The sequence below is a fragment of the Centruroides vittatus genome, unplaced genomic scaffold (assembly GCF_030686945.1).
Source record: "Centruroides vittatus isolate TY-2023 unplaced genomic scaffold, ASM3068694v2 contig_1078, whole genome shotgun sequence".
NCBI lineage: Eukaryota > Metazoa > Arthropoda > Arachnida > Scorpiones > Buthidae > Centruroides > Centruroides vittatus.
Window position 1 is genome coordinate 495,607 of NW_027120693.1, and position 21,638 is coordinate 517,244.

The window sequence follows — 21,638 nt, forward strand, 5'->3', positions numbered from 1 at the left end:
ATATTTATAGCCCTCCAATAAATAAATTTTATTAATTCATATAAAAATCTCTACAGAAAATGGTGGAGAAGCTCAGGAAAATCAATCATTAATCGAAACATTCTCTCATTAAACGTTGTTTAAGCGCAAAAATTTTCAAATTTTACTTTAAAAAATTGATTTGTAGACCTTCTAAGACCTTTCTCGAATATATTTAAAAAGTTTTATTTATACTGATATTGGAGAAACCTTTAAAAATGATCTTAAAAACTCCTTAATTATGCTTCTCTCCTTGGAGAATCTTGCATCCGTGATGCTGGAGATGCTAAAGATCATCTCAGTAATTGATATAAAGATGAACTTTGGATGATCTATAACCTATCTTGATGATAATCAAGCATTTTTATTATAATTATATATGAAATTTTATTAATTAGAAACGACTTAACACGAACGATAAGTCTAAAAGAGCATCATCCTCTGAGAGTTGGAGAGAAGCATCTTCCGCATCTGTCAACCTCATAAACTATTTTTAGATGGAAAATGATTTTAAAACTCGAATAAATTTTGAGGAAATTTATCATTTTTAAAATAACAATTAATTCATTAGTTCTGTGGTTTACATTGACTTGAAAAAGCAAACCTAACGTCGTTATCCACTTCATCTTATATGATACAATTTTATAGAAACTACTTTTCTTGAGCTCCTAGCAAATATTAGAAAGGATTCTTTTGAGTGTTTTTCATAATTTTAAAGCGCACGAAGCTTTATTTTTTCTAAAATTCGTCATTTAAACCATCTAGAAATAGCCAAAGTTACCTAAAATCTTCCCAAACATCGTCCCTATTTTGCATAGAGCAGAGCTCCGCTCTCTACCAATTAGCATCTTTCTCTAAGATAATTGCATATAAATAATGGTAATTAAGTAAAAAATAAGATAAAAGTGCCTCTTAACTTATTTTTAACTGTTTAAAAGTTTTAATATAGTAAAAAATGTGAATTTTTGAAGGATTTTTAGACACGAGTCGACGTGCTTCCATTCTTATGAATTTCTGTAGTTTTATGGTGAAAGAACATCAAGATATAAATGGAAAATCTTTGTTTTATATTTAAATTAACTCGATTACTATTCAGAGATTGATGAGGTTTTAATTGGTTTGAGCCTTTAACAACTTTAATTGATGTAGACAATTAAGGTAAGTGGATGATTGGTAATTAATGCCATTCAACAGTTTTAGTCTTCTTCCTTGATTTTTTCGTTGTTGTAAATAGATTTTTGAGATTATATAATTTATTTTGATTTAATTTATAATTAAAATTAAAATTTCATTAAATTTTTGTAATCTGTTTACGAGATAAACCTTTAAAAAACACATTTTTTTCCAGTCGAAAATTCATCACAAAATTCAGCATCTCTACCTAATTATGTTAAAATAAATGCGTTAAAACTCAATAAAAATTAATATTTTATGCCAATTATTCTACATTTTTTTTGCGTTATTTCACTTAAAATATTTAATTTTACTTTAATTTTTTACAGAAATTTCATAAGTTATTCTGTACTCGTGATAGCCAGTTGGGTGGTTCGTGTACTTGTTTTTTTATGCAGTTTATTAATTTTAATTATGTTTTTAAGCAAAATTATAGAAAAATAATCTTTAAATTTGCCGTCATCTGCATAAATAATCTCCAAATTTGCTCTAATTTACATAAATTAATCTTCAAATTTGCTCTTATTTGCATAAATCCTCTCCATCTTCTCATAGAGAACTTCAATCTATAACCAAGAAAACTAATCTTCTTCTGTGTTTCTCTGAAAAACTACAAAATTTTCTAGTTTTTCTACAGATTATGCAGGTTATAAATCATATAAACAATGTATATAACATCAAATTGTTTTTATATAACAAGAATTTCTAGAGAAAAAATGAAAGAAAACATTATGTTTCTGCTCATTCATCTTGTATACAAACGATAAGTAATGCTAATCTGGAGATACTTGAAGAAAATTTTGATAAGATCGTTGGTGAAAAATGATTTAGAAGAGAGAAGCATCTTTTCTCTTCCTCCTCCTCTCCCTTTTTGCGTGATAGAAACACTTTACAACGAGTTATTCCAGCAATAAACACTCTTATAACCGAATTCTCCAACCTATCACCTATCCAACTCGTAGTAGATGACACACAAAATTGCCTCAGCAACGTTGAAGTAGGGACAATATATATATATATAAAACAGTATATAAGTTAGCGTAGTTATCATACAGATGATGTATAGCATCATCTTTCTCAATGGCATCCTTTATCTTGCGCTTCATCTACTCCATCTGCCTCTAAACATCCCTTTAAAGATGTACAAATAAATGGTGTTCCCTCGTGTTTCTCCGCGACTAAATTAATCAATTTTCTGAAGATAATTCTTAAATTTCTCTCCCGCATCTTTCGCATCCTTGAATAAACAAAACATCTCTTGGAAATGATCAAGTATGATGCTGTGTTAATCGAATGGATAACGTTGTCACCTGATCGATGCTTAACCTTTCCTGTAGCATTTGGCATTGATCCGGAGGATAAAATAAACGTTAAATAAGGAAAATCTCATTAATTCTGACTTCTTCATCTTCTCCGCATCGATCTGTATCTGTAACAATAATTTCTTTTTCTAAAATGAGTGTTGAAACGTTGCCTGTTCGTTGACATCTCTCGTTTCTTATGCATCCTTGATGCTCTTTTTCTCTATGCTTAGCTGTTTAGCAAGGTTTTTCACATCGATTGAATGTTTGAAATCTAATTTTTGGTTAAAAATAAGTGACAATATTGCATGGATCGTGTCAAAATGCACTAAAACGTAAGAATCACGCGAATAGAAGGCAGAATCACGCCTTAAAGCAGCGATTCTATCGTATACACCTTACTAAATCTATCAGAACATCGATTTCCTATCAATATAGGTCCGAACTCACGCCTTAATGCAGAGATTCTAGCTTGTAGATCCTAATAAAATATAGATTTTGTATGAAAAGAGGAACGAACCCACGTCTTAAAATATACTGTAGTGCGTATGTCTCGTATAATTCCCTAAAAACACGTAACCCAACTCTCAGGTAATTTATATTAAAAAATGTTAGGGATTTGATCAAGTTTATATATAAATTTTCATTATAGATAATTAATTTTTGAACTGTATCAAATTAACCCGCATCATTATCCGCATCAATGGGATCAAATTACATCCTCGTGGGATGATTCAATTAATAAGAGGATGAGGATGTTTATTTGACGAAAACAGGAGAAGAAAATAGTCCTTCTGTATCTTCTATAAGATATTTTCTCTCCTTATAGGATGATAAAGATAGGAAAGATGAGAGAGATGATCCTCTCTCTCGAGAATTATTGGCGATTTTTTTTTCTTTCGAGAAGGAAGATGCTTCTTAAGATTCACGAGATGAAGTTTTTCTCTTTCTGAATCCTGTAGGACATCCTCTTAAGATATTCTCTTCTACTCCTTCTCCTGAATAATATGGGATGTTTCCTTTATTATAAACCATACAAGGCTACGTATCGTATGGAATCTGCTTCCCTCTGGTTGCTTTCTACTTTTACGGGATGATCCCTTCTTCTTTAAAGAATATAGGACTTTGTATAAGTCCTATATTCTTTGAAGTATAAGATTGAAAGGAATATAGGACATTGTATTACTTAAAAAGTCAATATTCCCGTCCTTACCTTCAAAGACAGTCCAGAATATCCCTTATTTTTGATAACTGTCCACGTTTAACAATGGATAAAGTTCAATAAACAAAAGGAAACAATTACGAAACATAATGAGCATTATCCTAAGCGAATTATCTTTTAAAAAAATGGAGATTTTTTAGGAGAAACCTTCGTTGGAGAGAGTAATCATTAGCTAGAATGCAGCTTTATTGCTTTACTCTGAGATAAATTCGATTGTTTAAGAAGAAGTAATTGTTTTTATGGACAAAGTTGGGTGTTTTTAGAAGTAATTTACTTCTTGGATTCGTTTCCTTTGTGATAAAAGTGATTTTAGACGGTCTGACATACGAAAATCTTCCTTTTTCTTAGTTAAAATTCGTGTATCCTCACCTTATCGATCCGTCTTTCGACTCTTAATTGTCAGAAAAAAAAATGGCGTGTTAATGTGTAAATATGATAATTTACACATGTTGAAGAGTAAGAACCTCTTCCTTAATCTTTTTCCGTCATCATTTTTCACGTGCGATCTTCCACATCATCAAAAAATTCGACTTTCTCTTAATCTTTCAGCATCCAAAGAGAGACGATTTTCGTTTATTAATAAGTCAAAAAACGTTAAATTTTTGTGCAAAAAGTGCAAGAAAATAGCAAAATTTGCATACAATTGCATATATCATCCGCCGAGAAGTGTTTTTTCTTTAATATTTATTTACATTTTTAATTAAATTGATGCGGTTATTCGGGATGAAGACGGAGCGCATCATTCAGGACGCCGTCATATCATGAAAATATTGGGAAATATTGGGGAATTTTCCGGTTTTTTCGAGATAATTAAGCGCAGAGAAGGTGCCAGATAAGTGCCTCCACGCGAAATTCGGGAAATTTGGCCGGAAAAATGGCTGCAGTTCGATTAAACGGCGGGAGTTTTAGTGCGCTGCGTCTAAGCATCCTTACAGTGGAGGGACGTCTCGGGAGGATGTAGAGAACCATAGACGATCCGACTTTAAAGAGATGCGGCGTTGAGATTCAGAGAGCGACGCTACGGACAGACAAACGGAATAAAGATAAATCCCTCCATTTCCCAATTGGGAAACGTTGGCCGAAAATCGCCCCGGGTCGAACGTGACGATGTTTATGGCGCCGTGTGACGAATGGCAAATCCTCTCCCTCGCGCGCTCCTAGCCATTTTATAACCCTATTTATTGTTTAACAATATGGCCGAATGCTGTAAGAACTAAACTGTGACCCTGTTGTGACCGGCGAAGTTTTCCTTCCCTCTTCTACCCCGTGTTTAACAATGAAGGAAGGTGTAGAAGTAGGTGGTGCGTTGCTGAGTGATTCTTCGCCTTGTAGGATGATCCTCCGGCATCGTTTTGTGACGTTACGTGTCCTTCTGTTGTGTACACGACTCGTTCTGCAATGTTCTGTGTGCTTCTTACCATCTTGTACACTGTACTTCTGCAGAGTATGCAAAACAACCGTTCTGGAGAGTTTTTCCACACTTTTATAACATATAAACTATCGCTTGAAGAGCTTCGTACAATTCTACAGCGTACAAACCGCTGTTTGAAGCGCTTCATACACTTCTGTAGCGTACAGATTACAATTTTGAAGCACTTCATACACTTCTGTAGCGTACAAATTAACTAGTCTTTACAGTTTTTGTACAACTTCTGCTGCATAAAAACTACAACCTGAATTGTATCACACACTCTTGTATCGTTTTGTGTACTACTTTATCGTACAGAATAACCAACGTGTACAGTCTCATCTCCATTAACGAAGCACAATTGTACAGAGTCGTGCATCACTCTACGCCGTTTCGCATCCTCAAAGCACACGACGATCAGCGTAACGATGTCTTCTGTTAATTAATTCATCAGTACAGCGTAACTAACGTAAAATAGCAAAAATACGGGACGAATAAGTACCTAAATTACTATCATAAATTAGTAATTAAAGTGGAGTCAGCCTCTTACGATCCTCATCCTCATCCTCTTTCAGCGTTATCGATGCTCCCATTCTCCGTTCTCTTGTTCCAAAAACAAACGAATAAGTAATTTAACTCTGGTGTTTTCTAGTAACATTGGCAATTTTGGTGATTTATGTCTATAATTTTATTCGTTTATGAACAATGAACCGCTTCACATCAATCACGTGCAGTCCAGACGTCATCTGAATTCCTCCCCTTCTTCTGCGCTCGTTGGTGTGTCCGAGTGTTCTTTTTTACACTAGAAAATGTGGTTAGCGTCTTGCTTAACACAGCCTTTTTTTAGTGTTTTCTTTTTAATCCTGTAAAAACGGCTCTCGACTTTCTGACACTATAAATTAAAGCCATTTCGCTAGTAACATATGTTCTCTACAGTAAAAGTGACTACTTTTCCGGAGAGGGCGCACATTTCTCTTGTGATTTTCTTAGAAACGTTCACGAAAATTAATAATTTTGGCCCTAGATGACTTAATTTTGGTTGTGAAGTTTTAAGCGATTTCCACCTAGATGGGAAGGATAATTATACTTTTACGGATCAAATTCCTAACCTCGGGGTGGGCAGATTTTGCTGAAATGAGTCACCATGCAAGGGAAGTAGTGTCTAAAATCAGTTAAACATAGCGAATTGGATGTGTGACGTAGCTGCAAGCAAGAAAGAGTTGTGTGTGACATACAATGCTCTATTTATCGACTCGTAGCTAATTTTAATGAACAGGAAATGGATTATCTTAACGTTCACGTGATGCTATAGGTCATGATCTTTCGACCTTTAAACAAATTAACTTGTAACAAATGTAGGAACCACGAAATTTCGTGTTAGAAAACACATTACGTTGGGAATTCTTACGAAAAGTAAATTACATAGCACTATTTCTCGACACGTAGTTAATATTAGTGAACAGGAGATGGCTTATTTTAAAGCCCACCTGATGATACAGATCATGACCTTTTCACCTTTTCAGAAATTAGCTTGTATCAACTGTAGGAACCATTCAAATTCATCATCCAAAAATCGTAGAGGCGTTGACGAAGATGCTCTAGCTTTTAATGGAAAAACGAGTGAATTTAATCTTTCAAATTCGTGTTTTTTGGGGGAATTTACTGCAGAAAACTATAAAATAAAAAGAAAACACAGAGAAAATATTTGGAAGTATTTATTTTCAGAGGGGGGATCTTATCTGTAGACAAATCGAATGTCAAACGCCGACGACCTCGAGAAGTTTGATGACCCCGGTTCTAAAGAAATACTGGAATTGTTAAGGATTGTTGAGAGAAGAAAAGGTTATTCTTAGAAAGACCACGAACATCATTGTATAGAGAGAGTGAAAAGAACATCCAATCTTATCGTGGATCCAACTACAAACGATTTCTAAAGATGACCTCCATCACTAAACTGCTCCCTAGCATCAACTGCTCTCCAGTGTCATCGTTTTAAGCTTCGTTTATCGCCTGATATTTTCGGAAATCCACTTGAAATTATCAGAAAAAACTTCAAATTTATATTGCTTTTTCCTAATTTATAATCATTTATTCGTGTAAATTTCTAAACGGAGAAAATCCTCTTCATCTTTCTCTCCTCATCATCCTGGATGCTGTGGATTATCCGAATTCGTATGGATACTGCAGCTTTCTGTGTTAGTCTGTCGCCAAAAAGTATGACTTTAATAAATTGTTTTAACGTTTTACTTGTAAAATTATACAATTTAATCGGTTCGTCTGTTTGTCTGAGCGTGTTTAAATTGCATAACCTGTTTCGAAATCTTTAAGCATTCAGCTTCGAAATTTCGCATCTGTAAACACTTTGACTCAAAACTTTTGGCCCTTTTAATCATTTGTGATACAAAATTCGGGTGTTTTTTGATCAAAAATTCGATTTTAGAACGTTAAACACGCATTATTCGTCCTTCCCTCATCCCCCATCCTCTAAGAGGATCTGCAGATCTTCACGTTCTGCTCCGGGTTATCATGTAAAAATTCTTTGCAATTTTAATAAAATAAATCAAGAAAATGATACTTTTTAATGCAGAATAAGTTATTTTGTAGTTTAAACGTAAGAAATTTCCAAAATATCGACTGAATTGTACGACAATCGCATCGCGGATACATAACTGTTAGCATATGATTTATGGACCTTTGGATTTGTTACAAATGGTAATATTGAATGATTTATCAGGATATTCCATTTGATATTCGCAGATTCTTCGCTGTACAATTCCTCACGATGCTTTTGAATCGAATATTTGGCTATAAAATAAAAAGATTTATGCCAAATATACGAGGGTTGTAACACAATCCTGTGTTCGAGATCGATGTAATTAACGTGATTTTTAATTATAATTATACAAAAATAAGATAAAAATTCGTGTGTAATAAAGTAATTTATTGGTTTTTAATGCTTCTTCTTTTAAAATGTTATAATTAGATTCGTGGTGATGAATTCTTCCTCATCTTTCTTGATTTCTCGTGGATAAACTTGAATTTCCTATCGAAATTTGGAGTTTTTTTAAGCAGTTAAGCTTCAAATTCTTCAACTAGATTAATATTTAGCATCTTCTGCGTGGAATATATGAAGAAAAGACGATAATATTTTAAGGTTTTAAGAGATTTTTATTAAATTTATAAAATTCCGAGACTAAATATTAAATAAATTCCAAATATTTTAACGTTAAACCGCCTAAAATCGTAATATTTAAAGTAAGAGAACGTTGAAACGAGAGTCGGATACGTAAAGAACAGCAGGAAGAAATGCATGTTTTAATTAAAATTTCTAAATAAAAACACTTAAAAATTGAATTTTACTGATTGAAATGTCGAACTTTAAGTAAATATGTTTTAATTTTGGAGAGAAATTCGCCTGAAAATTATATTCAGTAAGTGAAAATGCCCTTTAAAGTAAGAGAGATGATGAAATTCTAATCAATAACACTGACTTCATCTCGAATTTATATTTAAGTTTACTGGAAAATTTTAGTTTTTTAACACGAAATTGTCGAAATTACAACAAATATTTTGCATCGTTAATTAACTTGGCCCTTTAAAATTTTTGGGAAATTCCCCAAATCTTATCAAAGAATTGGATGAAAGGATGCTTTCATCTACCTCATAATTCTTATCTTTAGACTAAGATTTAACTCTAAAATATCACAGAGAAAGTTTCTTATTGAAGTTTCTGGATTGATACTTAAGTTGAGACGATGCTTTGGATGCTATAGCAACGGTTACTATGGAAATTTGTGCAGCATCCGATCCTGATCATCTTCTGGATGACGTATCCTAACTTTTATCATCGAGAATTGTTCTATAAGTGTTATCTTTAACGTTAAATTACGATTATATTCTATAAAATTGTTTTATTTTTACAAATTTTCTATGGATTTATAAATAAATTTTACATTTAAACATCTTTAAAAATGCAAAAAGCAGAAGATAAACGTAGTTGCATCTCTGTGATGTTCTGCATAGATCAAGGATGACGGAGTTTTAAGTGTTCGTAGGATGATGGATTGATGTTTATTTGAATATTTTCTTCTTTATTCTTAATTAAAATCATCATAAAATACATTTTATCTACTTTAAAACATGTAGATTTACGAGAAACCATCACTCCTCTCAGTTAGATGAGGATAATATGCGGGATCCTCATCCAAATCAGATGATGTAGATCTGATATTTTTCTTCTTAAGATGATAAACTGACAAATTTCTAAATCATTGCTCCTTTATTCCTATTTAAAATCCACTTAATATATTTAAATCTGGAGTTAGAAACTGATAAATCATTTATCCTCTTAGTTGGATGAAGATAGAAAATGGGATCCTCATCCAACTTATATGAATGAGGATATCATATTTGTGGATTCTGATCACGATAATTATCTTCTCGATCTCTTTATACATAAAAATTCATTTAAATTGAGAGAAATTTAGTTAAATTGTGCCTCTCCCTCATCCCGGATGCTGGAAGATGTAGGTGAAAGGATTCTATCATTTTATCGTCATCATTTCGTATTATTAATTCCTCTAATGATCCTGAAGAGTGTAATGATGTTAATTTCTTAATTTTGATTCTAATTAACTCTCAAATTAATAATTTAACTAGCTACCAATCAAGGAAATCAAGGATGAAGATGGAAGGTGCTTTACTGATGGTATTAATCCTTGCTGTTTTTTCCTACTTTCTACAGTTCTAGAAGAAGTTAAAGATCAATTTTCGGTTGGAATTCTTGTAAATTTTTTAATATTATATTATTAATTCCATAGAAAACTTCCTGTTCTCCTTTCTAATGCCATTAAAGTGGGGTAAATCGTTAAAGATTCATTTTTCTCCAGAGAGCAAAATAGATATTTAATTGCTATTGCAATCGGATGTTATGTAGTCCATCGAAGAATATCTCGGCGAAAATTCCATTTTTTTTCTAATAATAGGGGTAAATTTCAACATTTACCACCCTTCTCTACATTGTTAGAGGTCCTACTCGTGATATCCTTTCTGGGATATACAATTTTTAACATTACTCTAAGCCATAGATCCCTCCAAACGAGGTCTGCATCACTCTCAAAAATCGAATTTCTTCATTACTCTGAAATCGGATATATCCTAAGAATTCTGAGAGATATATCTCCATCCGGAAGATTATATCTCTAGTTTCAAGGCTGTATATCTCTTATAACGTATGCAACTCTCTAAGAAGTGATATAACTTCTGGGATTACGTACAGATATTGGGTAGAATAATTCGTGATGTTCCCAGGATATCCTGAGATATCCTTCTAGAATTATTCTAGGATATATTCCAGAGAAAATGGTAGAAGTATTAGAGGATTCTAAAGGATATTCTTAGAGTATTCTGCAATATATTTCCTTAGGAAAGCCAGGAAATATCCTGAGATATTCTTTCAGGAATATTGAGAGTATCTTCAGACCCATTCCAAAGAGAATGGCAACAATTCTAAAGGATATATCATAGGAATTTCTTGAAATATGTCAAGTAAAATCAACATATATTTTGCAGAGTAAACCGGAAATATCTTGAGATATATTTCAAGAGAATAGTCAAAGCCTTAAAAGATCATAAAGGATATATTTTAGGAATTCTCAGGATATTGTGGGAAAAATTCCAGCAGAATAACTCAGGATATTCAGGGAATATTCTTCGATTATCCTGAAACTCTGGAATTATCTTCAGAATATGATGTAAAGATCTATAGAATATACCCAATAATTTTGAGAATTTTATCCTTATTTTAATGAATATTTCCTTACGAATAGGGACATATCCTTCATAGGAATTAATATAAATCTTTTATGTATTTTAGGGATATATTTTAGAAGATATATCCGAGAATTTTTACACTATTCCATAAACGATCCCTGTCTTCAAGCATCATTCCAGAGGATTTCTAGTGATTCGGGGAGGATCACGAGCATACTTTTAGGGATTTTTCCTTGAAAATAAGGGATAACATCCCTAGAATAGGGAGAAAATTGTAAAAATTTTAATATACGCGCCTTATAAAGTAGAATATTCTACAATTTATCGTGTCACACGTAAAATGATGATGCTCTTTGATGCGGACTTTTCCAAGTACGAAACAAAAAGCTTGCATTAATAAATGTAAGTTTTTTTTGTAATTTTTGTAATTTTACGGCTTAAATTTTGCCGTTTTTTGCATTTTCTATTCGGAATTTTCCTTTTTTGACCCGAATTTAACGAGTTATTAAGCGAGGATCAAAGAAATAAAATTGCCACCATCCAATTACTAGATAATTGTCATCGTTAGGAAGATGTTTTCTTAGGGAGAAAAATTGATTTTTTTTCGATTCAAGCTTATCTCGCGGCTTCTTTAATATAATTTGTCACGTTTAAAATTAGTTATTTTGCCAATTTAACACAACTTTTTTAACTTGATAAAGTGTCTAAAGCATCCGAACTGTCGCATCATTCGGAAAGATTTTCTCCTCTTCCTCTTCTTTTATCGATTTTTTTGCGGTTTTTACACTAATTTTACGTGTTTTATATAATTTTTTTTAAGAAAATAAGCGTTATAAACCACACAGAAACATTTAAATCTTAGCTTGCTCCACGTTATCACTTTCGCAGCATCCTCATCTTTACCTGTTAAGTAGGAGAATGCCGTGTTTTATGTAATTTAGATGGATAAAACGTATGTTTTAAACTTATTTTAAGCATAATTTTAATTATTTTAACTAATATTTTTAATTTTAAAATGCTAAAGAAGATTAAAATCCGTTTAAATTGTATTAATCTTACATCTAAAGATATTTCTTGGATTAGTTAGATTTTCTCGTTTTTCTCTTCGATTTCCTCATTTATAATAAATATTTTGAGTATTTTTTTATTAATTTTATACACTTTTTATATCAATTTTATATAAATTTTTAGAAAATGACAATTATAAATTACTTAAATTATAATTTGCTCCACGTTATCACTTTAGCAGCAGCATCCTCATCCTCTAGATAAATCGAGTGGGAGAAGCTCGTTTCACGCTTAATTTATATTAATGAAATATATATTTTAAAGTTATTTTAAGCGTAATTTTATTTATTTTTAGCTGAATTTTCTATTTTTCAGGATAAAAATTCGTTTAAATTACGTTAATCCTGAAGGTCAAAGATAAATTCTACCGGTTACGGTTAGTCTCACGTTTAAGAATTCGAAAATAAGAGAAGTTTAATTAATTAAAGGGAAGGAGAAAAAGTTGTTTCCACCCAAAATAACAAATTTTGAAAGGTTTTGGAGGGAGGGTTTACTTCTTTTTCTTTGCTGATGTTTGCAGTCTTGTAATGAGAAACGTCGATCTCTAATTAGCTGAGGCATCGACTGTCATCTTTTTCTTCTTTTTTTCTTCTTCTTCCTCATCCCTGCTTCTAACTATCCTCTATCTTCTGAGGAAGTGGTTCCATCTAGCGAGCTGCAGCAACGAATTCCATCACTTTTCGCGTGTTGGGCAGGCGTTTAGCTTGGTTAAACATCAAAAAATCGATCTCGATTTAACGTAACAACGTGTGAAATTTGGCTCGTGTAATTCGTTTGGAGTGTTATTTATGCCAATTTTCGTCATTTTCGTCACCTTTAGCGGCTATTTTACACCATTATTCAACCTTTGAGTAGATCTCAATCTATTTTGTGTTGATTTATCCGTAGGTATGTACTGTACTTTGTGTTGATTCATCCACACAGATCCACCCCGGATGCGCTCTTTCGTCTTATTATTGATCCATCCGGAATGGATCCACAGCCGCAGATCTACACTAGATTAGATCTAGCACATCATCTACAGTTTCTATTCCTCTACACACCGTTATCGATTCATTAAAACGGATTCGACACTACTTTAGGGTGCGTTACGGCACTCGAAACCCGACTCTTCACGTTAATTAAGTATCAACGCCTACTCTACAGCTACTTCCGCCGCACACCCCTCTACCACGTGACTGTTCGGCATATCTGCCCTTTCCCTTTCAGGTTTCGCACCAGTCAACTTATCGATCCGGATAGAAAACGACTCCAGGTTATCGGGTCCCTCCTTCCTCCTCTCCTCCGCGCACACAAGAACACACGGGAAGATACTGGCGACCACACTAACACGTCACTAATTGCTGCAGACGTCATCGTCTCCTCGTGAGAGAGACTTTCGGGGGGAGGGCGTTAGAAGAATGGGAAATTAAGCAAATTGAGCGGGGATCAAAAGCGAAATTTTACTGAAATCTTGTGTATTTTTCTTGTTTCTTTCAGTTAGTAACAGGCTACTTGGTGATATGCTCTGCCTATCGGGTGCTGCGCTGTACGGAATATCAAACGTGGCCGAGGAATTCGTAGTCAAAACTTATAACCAGGTGGAATTTCTCGGGATGTTGGGACTATTCGGAAGTGTCGTCAATGGAATTCAATTGTAAGTATACCGTTTCTCACCCCCTAATCTGCTCGAATTCTTTATGTACTTTGTCCAGTTTTTAATTTCCCTTATCCATTTTAATTAATTTTCATCCCTTTTATCCACTTTTATTCTATTTCCCTCTCCTTTATCCTTTATTGTTTTATTTGTACACGTAGTCTATTTCTCATCCTCCTTCTTTTCTTGAACTCATTTTCATTCATTTTCTTTTCCTTTGTCCACTCGAATCAAATTTTATCCACTTTCAATCGTCTTCTTTACTCACCTGAATCAAGTTCCGTCCATTTTCGTCTCCCTCGTCTACATGGACTATTATTCATCTATGGTTAATCCACTTGAATATCGGTTTTCATTCCTCTTAGCCACTTTAATCGATTCTCTTCCGTTTTTCATTTTCCTTATCCACTTGAATTCGTCTCCACTATCTAATCATGCACCAAATTTCATCCCCCTTATCCACTCGTACATCAAATTTCATCCCCCTTATCCACTCGTACATCAAATTTCATCCCCCTTATCCACTCGTACATCAAATTTCATCCCCCTTATCCACTCGTACATCAAATTTCATCCCCCTTATTCCCTCGTACATCAAATTTCATCCCCCTTATCCACTCGTACATCAAATTTCATCCCCCTTATCCACTCGTACATCAAATTTCATCCCCCTTATCCACTCGTACATCAAATTTCATCCCCCATATCCACTCGTACATCAAATTTCATCCCCCATATCCACTCGTACATCAAATTTCATTTCCCCTTATCCACTCGTACATCAAATTTCATCCCCCTTATCCACTCGTACATCAAATTTCACCTCTTTATCCAGTTTTTAAACGTGTGAATCAACAAAGAATCCTTCTAAATTTTCACTTATCTTCGTCTTTTTTTTTATCGTTCTAACTAATATGACGCTATAAACGGGTAATGGGCTACTTTCTTTGTTTATAACCAGTAATTGTCAAGACACTAAAACGAAGGATGCGTTACGATGCGCTTTGGAATTCCACAATCAAAGAAAAGCTTACAAGGAATTCCGGAAATATATTCCGATTTCGGAAAGTGAAAAATTTCTTTGTCTTTTCGGAATTTTCTCTGATTCTCCCGATTTTCCGCTTGCATCGTTTTAATACCGCATCCTCCTCTTCCTCCTCCCGATCTTTTCCGTTTCTCCTATGCGATATTTTTGTAATTTAAACAAGATATTGCGGTCAGACAAACGGCGTGACTAGTCTGATTATTTCTTACACGCCCCTTTTCATTTTAGCTACACGGGCTCTAGGAATGGCCAGATTCTATCCTGTTCTTATCCACCCCTATTTATAAGGATAAGGATGAAGATTCGGAAGATCTTATCACATTGATCTTTATCTATTTCTATAGATATAATCAAAGGAATCCTTACTTATTCCTATAGATATTAATGTGATGATGGGATGATGAGAGGGAATCTCTTCCCATCTTATCCTTTCTTACAGATAAGATGAGGATGATTAATGTCGTAAGGATAGTATCGATTTTATTCTTTCCTTGTCCTCCTCTTATAATAGGATAACAAAGATACAATACAAACGATTCTGTTATTTTCTGAAGGTTTTACCTCTATAGAAAAAACAGGAAAGAGGAGATAACAAGGATCCTATCACTTTCTAAAGGCTATGCTCCTCTAGAAAAGATAGGAACGAAGTGATAACAGGGATTCTATCCTTTTCTGAAGGATATCCCTTTCTAGGAACGAGAAAGGTTACTCTTACTCGTTCCTATGGATAGAATAAGAAAACTAAATGATAAATTTGTTCTACTTAATTACCTACACTCTTCTAGTTAGGATAGAAACTGTTAAGGATTAGTTATATCCCATCTTTATACATCATATTAAATAAAATGGTAACGACAGATAAAGATGCAAATGATTCTATCTTTTGCCCATCTTATCCTAAGTCTATCCTATTCAGACAACATCTTTGAATCTCCAAACAGACAAATAGACAGACTCATTTAAAATTGACAGATAAAACTACCGAATCTCATCTCAAAGCATCATTAATAACGACCGAACAACGTCGTGAAATACGATTTTAACTCAAGAATTTTCTACTGAGGATCAAAAAAAATCACTTTAAGAAGCAAAAGAATTATAAATATGGTATCTTAATAGTGTTTTCTTGGATTTAAATTCTGTTTTTTGGATTGAAATTTGCGTTATTTCATGAAATTTTGCGAACTTTTCCCACTTAAATGAGGTAACTCGCATTGGTTCTTGTTTATCTCTACCTTCGATTTTTATTATTCTAGTCCAAAAAAACCATTTTAAACCATCAAAACGGCTTTCTTTGAAGCGGATAATATTGTTTTTTTTATCTAGAAAGACATACACAAACAGCATTATCCTACTCTCTCTTCATCAAACAAAGACTCAGCTCTACTAAATTATTCCAAAAAGCAAATCATATAGGATTAAACGTAGGCCATCTCTAAAAATCGATATATAGAACAGAATTTTATAAAAAAATAAGGTTTTTTTATGCATAGAAACATCTATAGACGCTTTATTTTTCAAAATATATCACTTTTATAGACGTTACTTATCCTAAATTTCTAAAATAACCGCCTGCAAAATCACCATTTTGGAAGCCTCGAGTGATCTGGATGGTGTTTTTTTTTTTAGATTTATCGCATCCAGATTTATATTATCCGTGTCTAGTGTTGATTATTTCATAGGAGGAACCGTTAAAAAATTTAGTAGATTAAATCTTTGGATGCTGAATAAGTTCTCCAGCATGCGATGGAGGATGCTCTCCAGCATCTCTCGGTCTTCTCTTGGATGAGAGATGCTCTTGAATTTTTTTATAGTTATCACCTCTACATCTTCGAGATCGATACGTCCTCCTTCTTCTATGCCTCATTCAACGATTCCTGACCTTATATATAAATTAATTTTCTCATAAATTCGATTGTGAATTCGATTTCCTTCTACGTGATCCGCATCACTTAGGAGATGAGCATCCTTTTAATATGTCATACATTCGATGCGATTTTTATTACTTTTATCTGTCTTACACCCTTAAGTAAGTATAAAATAGATTAATTATGGGTTCTAAATGCTTATTTTTACAAAATAATTTGCCAAGTTTCACGTGTTATGGTACAAAATGAGCTAATTGTTTGATTTGTTACGTGGAGAAAAGTGGGATTCTCTCTCTTTCTTTGGATGAAACAGTGCAGAAATTGAAGAAGTAAAGCAAAAAATCGCAATTTTAGTGTATAAAATTGAATATTTTTTACTACTTTTCAGTAAAAAATGTATTTTTTTATTATGAAAATAATTTTTTTTACAACTGTAGGAAGAAGTGGACGAAGGATGCTCTCTGAGTACTAAGAGTTAGAGTAAAGAAAAAAAAACAGAATTTATTTCTTTCTCTAACCGAATTTTAGTAATTTTTTGATATTTTAGTTTTAGAATTGCATTTTTTTTAACATAAAATCGACTTTTTATAAATATTTAAGGAGCAAGTAGCTGCTGGTAGATGCTCGAAGTGATATAATATTGAGGACAAAGGTAGAATTATACAACAAAATTTTTTAAAAAATGGACTTTTTAAAGTATAAAAATGCACTTTTATTAAATAAACAGTGCATGTTTTTATAATTGTATAAAGAAAATTGGCTACAGATGCACTTTCGGAGCATCTCCTGAGAACAAGAGATGCTGGAGAGCATCCTTTTTCCGAATCAGGATAAGGAGATGCTAGAGAGCAGTATTTATCCAATTTAATAATTAAAAGATGCTGTTGAGTATGTTTTCTATGCAAGTATGCATAGCAAATTTGGATGAAGGATGATCTCTGGAAGGAATTGAAATGGAAAGACACTCATGATAAGGAGATGCTGAAGAGTAGAATTCATTCAATTTAATAATAAAAATATGCTTGAGAGCATGTTTTCTATGCAAGTATTCATTGCAAATTTAAATGAAGGAATTGAAATGAAAGTGGATGCAAAAATCAATAAAAAAACTAGAAGAAAAGATAGAAGTTGGTAACCAAACTGTCTAAAATTCAGTACTTTCGAACTATTTTAGCTGTAAAAATGCATTGTTTCTTTCACTAGTGATGTCAATCAATCGTTCTTCGTAACCAATTCTCTCGAAGCTGTCAGATGTTTCTCTGAACTGTACAAGAAATATAGCGAAAACCACTTCTATCCATTTACTCTGTAGAAGAAGTCGTGTCTTTTTTTAGTGTTTGTGGCCTTTAAACTTCTCCATATAACTGATTTTTCTGTCTAAAAAATATCGATGTCAATGCTGAGACGTGGCTACTTTTAGAAGTCAAGATGCTTGAGTTTTGAGGAAAATTGTAAGGAAATTAACTAAAAATTGAATTTATTTTATTTAAATTTAGCTTCGTGACGTTAAACTACACAGTTTTCGTGGTTCCTCTTACCTTATTTTGACTATAATTACACAAAATGAGAGTAGACATCCCCTACTTTATCTGCAATAATTTTTGTAAATTTTTGCATATATTCAACACTATTTTTTAATTTTTCTCAAATTCCTTAACCTCAGAGTGAAAATAAATTAAAACATAATAAAATTATAAATTTTATCCCGAAATTTTTCAAAAACTTTCTAATTTTTCTCGCCATATTCAAGTTTAATCAAATTTATATGTAATTAAACTGTACTCAAAACTTAGTAGTAAAAATTATATAAATATTTGGAATATTTATGACTCTAAATGTATAGAAATAGTACCGAAAATGCTCACTAGGGGCAGAAATGGCGCTTTCTGTAAGTCAAGTAGCTGTATGATTAAGAATCTGATCTCCAGCATCTCGAAGAGATGCTGGAGATCAGATTCTTAATCATACAGCTACTTGACTTACAGAAAGCGCCATAATTTAGAAAAAAATATGTATTTTATACTTAAATTTATATTAAAAAGTGCATTTTTGTTTCGAAAATCGGAAATTTTAATTCTAATTTTTCGAGTTTTTCTCGCATAGTTTACTCTCGAAAGCGCTTTAAAATAGAGTATTTGAAGCAAAAATTTAAAGAAATTACAAAAGTTCGACCGTAAAAAATTACAGAAACGTGAATTTTTAATAAAAATTAACTTTTTTTGTTTAAATTTTAATTAATTTCTTTTTACAATTGGCGAATTAAAGACTAAAGTTAGAGTTAGAAGCAATGAGAAAAAGGCATAAAAACTTGAAGAATTGTCGGTTTTTGGGTTATTTTTATTAAAAATTAGAAATCTGTGATAAATTAGAGAACTTTTATTAAAAATTTTAATATTTTAAAGTATTTTTAATTTAAAAAAACAAAAAATTAATATTTAGAGTCGATACCTACGTAAAAAAACTATCGCGGTTTATACAACGAAATTTATGAAAATTGTGAAGAATTGATACGATTTTTGGCCTTTTTTGTAAAGAAAATTTAAAAATTTTGTGTTAAATTTATTATTTTTTTACATTTTATTAGTAAAATATTAATATTAAAAATGGTTATTAATAGAAAAATTGCTGCTGGTTTTACGCCGATACGCTTTAAAATTATGTAAAAAGATAATTGACTTTTTAGCTTTTTTAGTCAAAAAAAAATGATAAATTTCGTACTAAAAATTAAATTTATCTTTATAGAATTTTAATATTTACACACGCTTTTTAATTAAAACGTAGAAATTATAATATATAAGTGATTTAAAAAACTATGTACTGTACTGTACGTGTCGTAGGCAGAGGAATATAACAAACAATTAAAAAATAATTGATTTTTTTAATATTTTTTTCTCACAAAATTGAAGAAATTTTTGGAGAAAATATCATAAATTTTTATAAAAATTTATAATTTATATATTTTTAAAATTACAAAATTAGAAATTACAAGAGAAGTGAACGTAGGAATGTATTTTGTAAGCAGACAGAGTCACTGAAAAAATGAAGAGATAATTGATTTTTTGACTTTTTGGCAAAAAAATTCGCTTATAAAATTTTGCACCCAAAGATTCGAATTCGCTTATAAAATTTTGCGCCAAAAAATCGAATTCGCTGATTAAATTTTGCACCCAACGTCGAATTCGCTCATAAAATTTCTGCACCCAAAGATTCGAATTCGCTGATAAAATTTTGCACCCAAAGTTCGAATTCGCTCATAAAATTTTGCACCCAAAAAATCGAATTCGCTTATAAAATTTTGCATCCAAAGATTCGAATTTGCTTATAAAATTTTGCACCAAAAAGATTCGAATTTGCTTATAAAATTTTGCACCCAAAAATCGAATTCACTTTATAAAATTTTTGCACCAAAAAGATTCGACTTTGCTTATAAAATTTTGCACCCAAAAATCGAATTCACTTTATAAAATTTTTGCACCAAAAAGATTCGACTTTGCTTATAAAATTTTGCACCCAAAAATCGAATTCACTTTATAATATTTTTGCACCAAAAAGATTCGAATTTGCTTATAAAATTTTGCACCAAAAGATTCGAATTTGCTTCTTCGAATACTTTAATATTTCAGCAATTTTTAATTATAAAATTAAAATTTAACTTAACATTAACACATAAATGTGACCAGTGATCAATGGTTTGAGACTTAAAAAGAACTCAAAAATGCAATTTTTAAAGAAAAAATAAAATAAAATTGAATCTTAAAACAAATTAAATTTTAAAATTATAAAACCGGGAAATTAGAATTTATATATACATTTTAATTATAATTAATTATATAAGTTGATATGGGCAATTAATTAGGATCGTCTCATTCAAAACGAATTTTTAAGCAATTAATAATTAGAAAGTTGTATTAATTAATAAATATAAAATAAAAGAATTAATATGACGTAATTAATGAATTTCTCATCGATTTTTATTCATTTTTTTTTCTAATTAAAATCAAACGAGGACTTCTAATCCACTTCACTGTAATTAACAGAAGATTACTTTGAATGTTTGCTACTTTATCGATTGATACGTGGAAAAATATGAGGCCTCCTCGTAGTCGTGAGGCGTTTATGCCTGCGACTACGTTAAAAATTTGCATAGATTTGGATGATAAAGTGGTCAGAAGATTAGGAAAAGTACACTGTAAAGATGGACTCTTCCAGGCCTGTGACACCTAGACTGTAATATATAAGAGGCCTTTACCTTCTACGAAGTAATGATACGTGTTAAAATATGAGGCCCTAAGCTATGGAATCATAACATGAGGCCTTTGCTAAGCTTACGTGCATATTAGAAGTGGAGAAAGATTCAAGTTTTCTTATAGTTAAGTTCTGCACTGCTCTTGAATAACACCGATATGATAAGGTCCCAGTTATGGCACCAGATTTAAATTTCGATATTCATGCTACAGTTTATAACAGATTTTTCGTGGCCCCTGTTGATGAGGCCCCAAGAAATTGCCCTTTATTACAATAGAATAACGCGCTTCTGAGTATTGGGTGGTTTTATCTATTCCTCCATTTTGGGTCGCAGGAGAGAGGCTGTTAGGGTGTGTTTTTAGATGGAATCTAAAAAAGTTACACCAAGAAACCACTCAAAAATACTGGAGATCTTTCAATTTATTTATTATTTTAAAATAAATTCATATTATTCTTCATTAAAGCAATATTCTTCGCACATTCCCTCAATAAAAAAATGAAAAGAAAAATAAAAAAGGAAAAGCCATAACAATCGAAATGTCCATAATAAATTCTCCTTGGCATTTTCTTCAAGTCGGTGTGCAATTTATAGATACGCAGTTACGTCCCCTCATAAACGGCATTAAAATTCCAAATCCTTATCACTAGACAATAGTGATTTACTTCATTCTTTCTACCTTATAACAATTCAAAATGTTACATAAATCATTGTGGACTGTACAGAATTCCAGGCGTATCATTAACGCGATATTTCCTCTTCTGACACTCCAGATCTTCAATTATATTTATATACAAGTGAAAAAAAAATCCAATTGGACAATTGTACGAATCCAAAAGAATTTCTCCTCTTCTTCTTCTTCTTCTTCCTCTTCTTTGCATTGT

General features: G+C 32.1%; 1 protein-coding gene across 2 annotated transcripts in view; it reads left to right on the plus strand.

The window, feature by feature from the left end:
• Window positions 1-21,638, plus strand: part of LOC136973975 (solute carrier family 35 member F1-like) — a 192,396-nt gene that overhangs the window by 162,414 nt on the left and 8,344 nt on the right. For both annotated transcript variants that reach the window (XM_067268751.1, XM_067268760.1), the window contains exon 5: window positions 13,442-13,598. In XM_067268751.1, coding sequence (XP_067124852.1) covers window positions 13,442-13,598 — 157 coding nt within the window. The remainder of the gene's footprint in view (window positions 1-13,441; window positions 13,599-21,638) is intronic.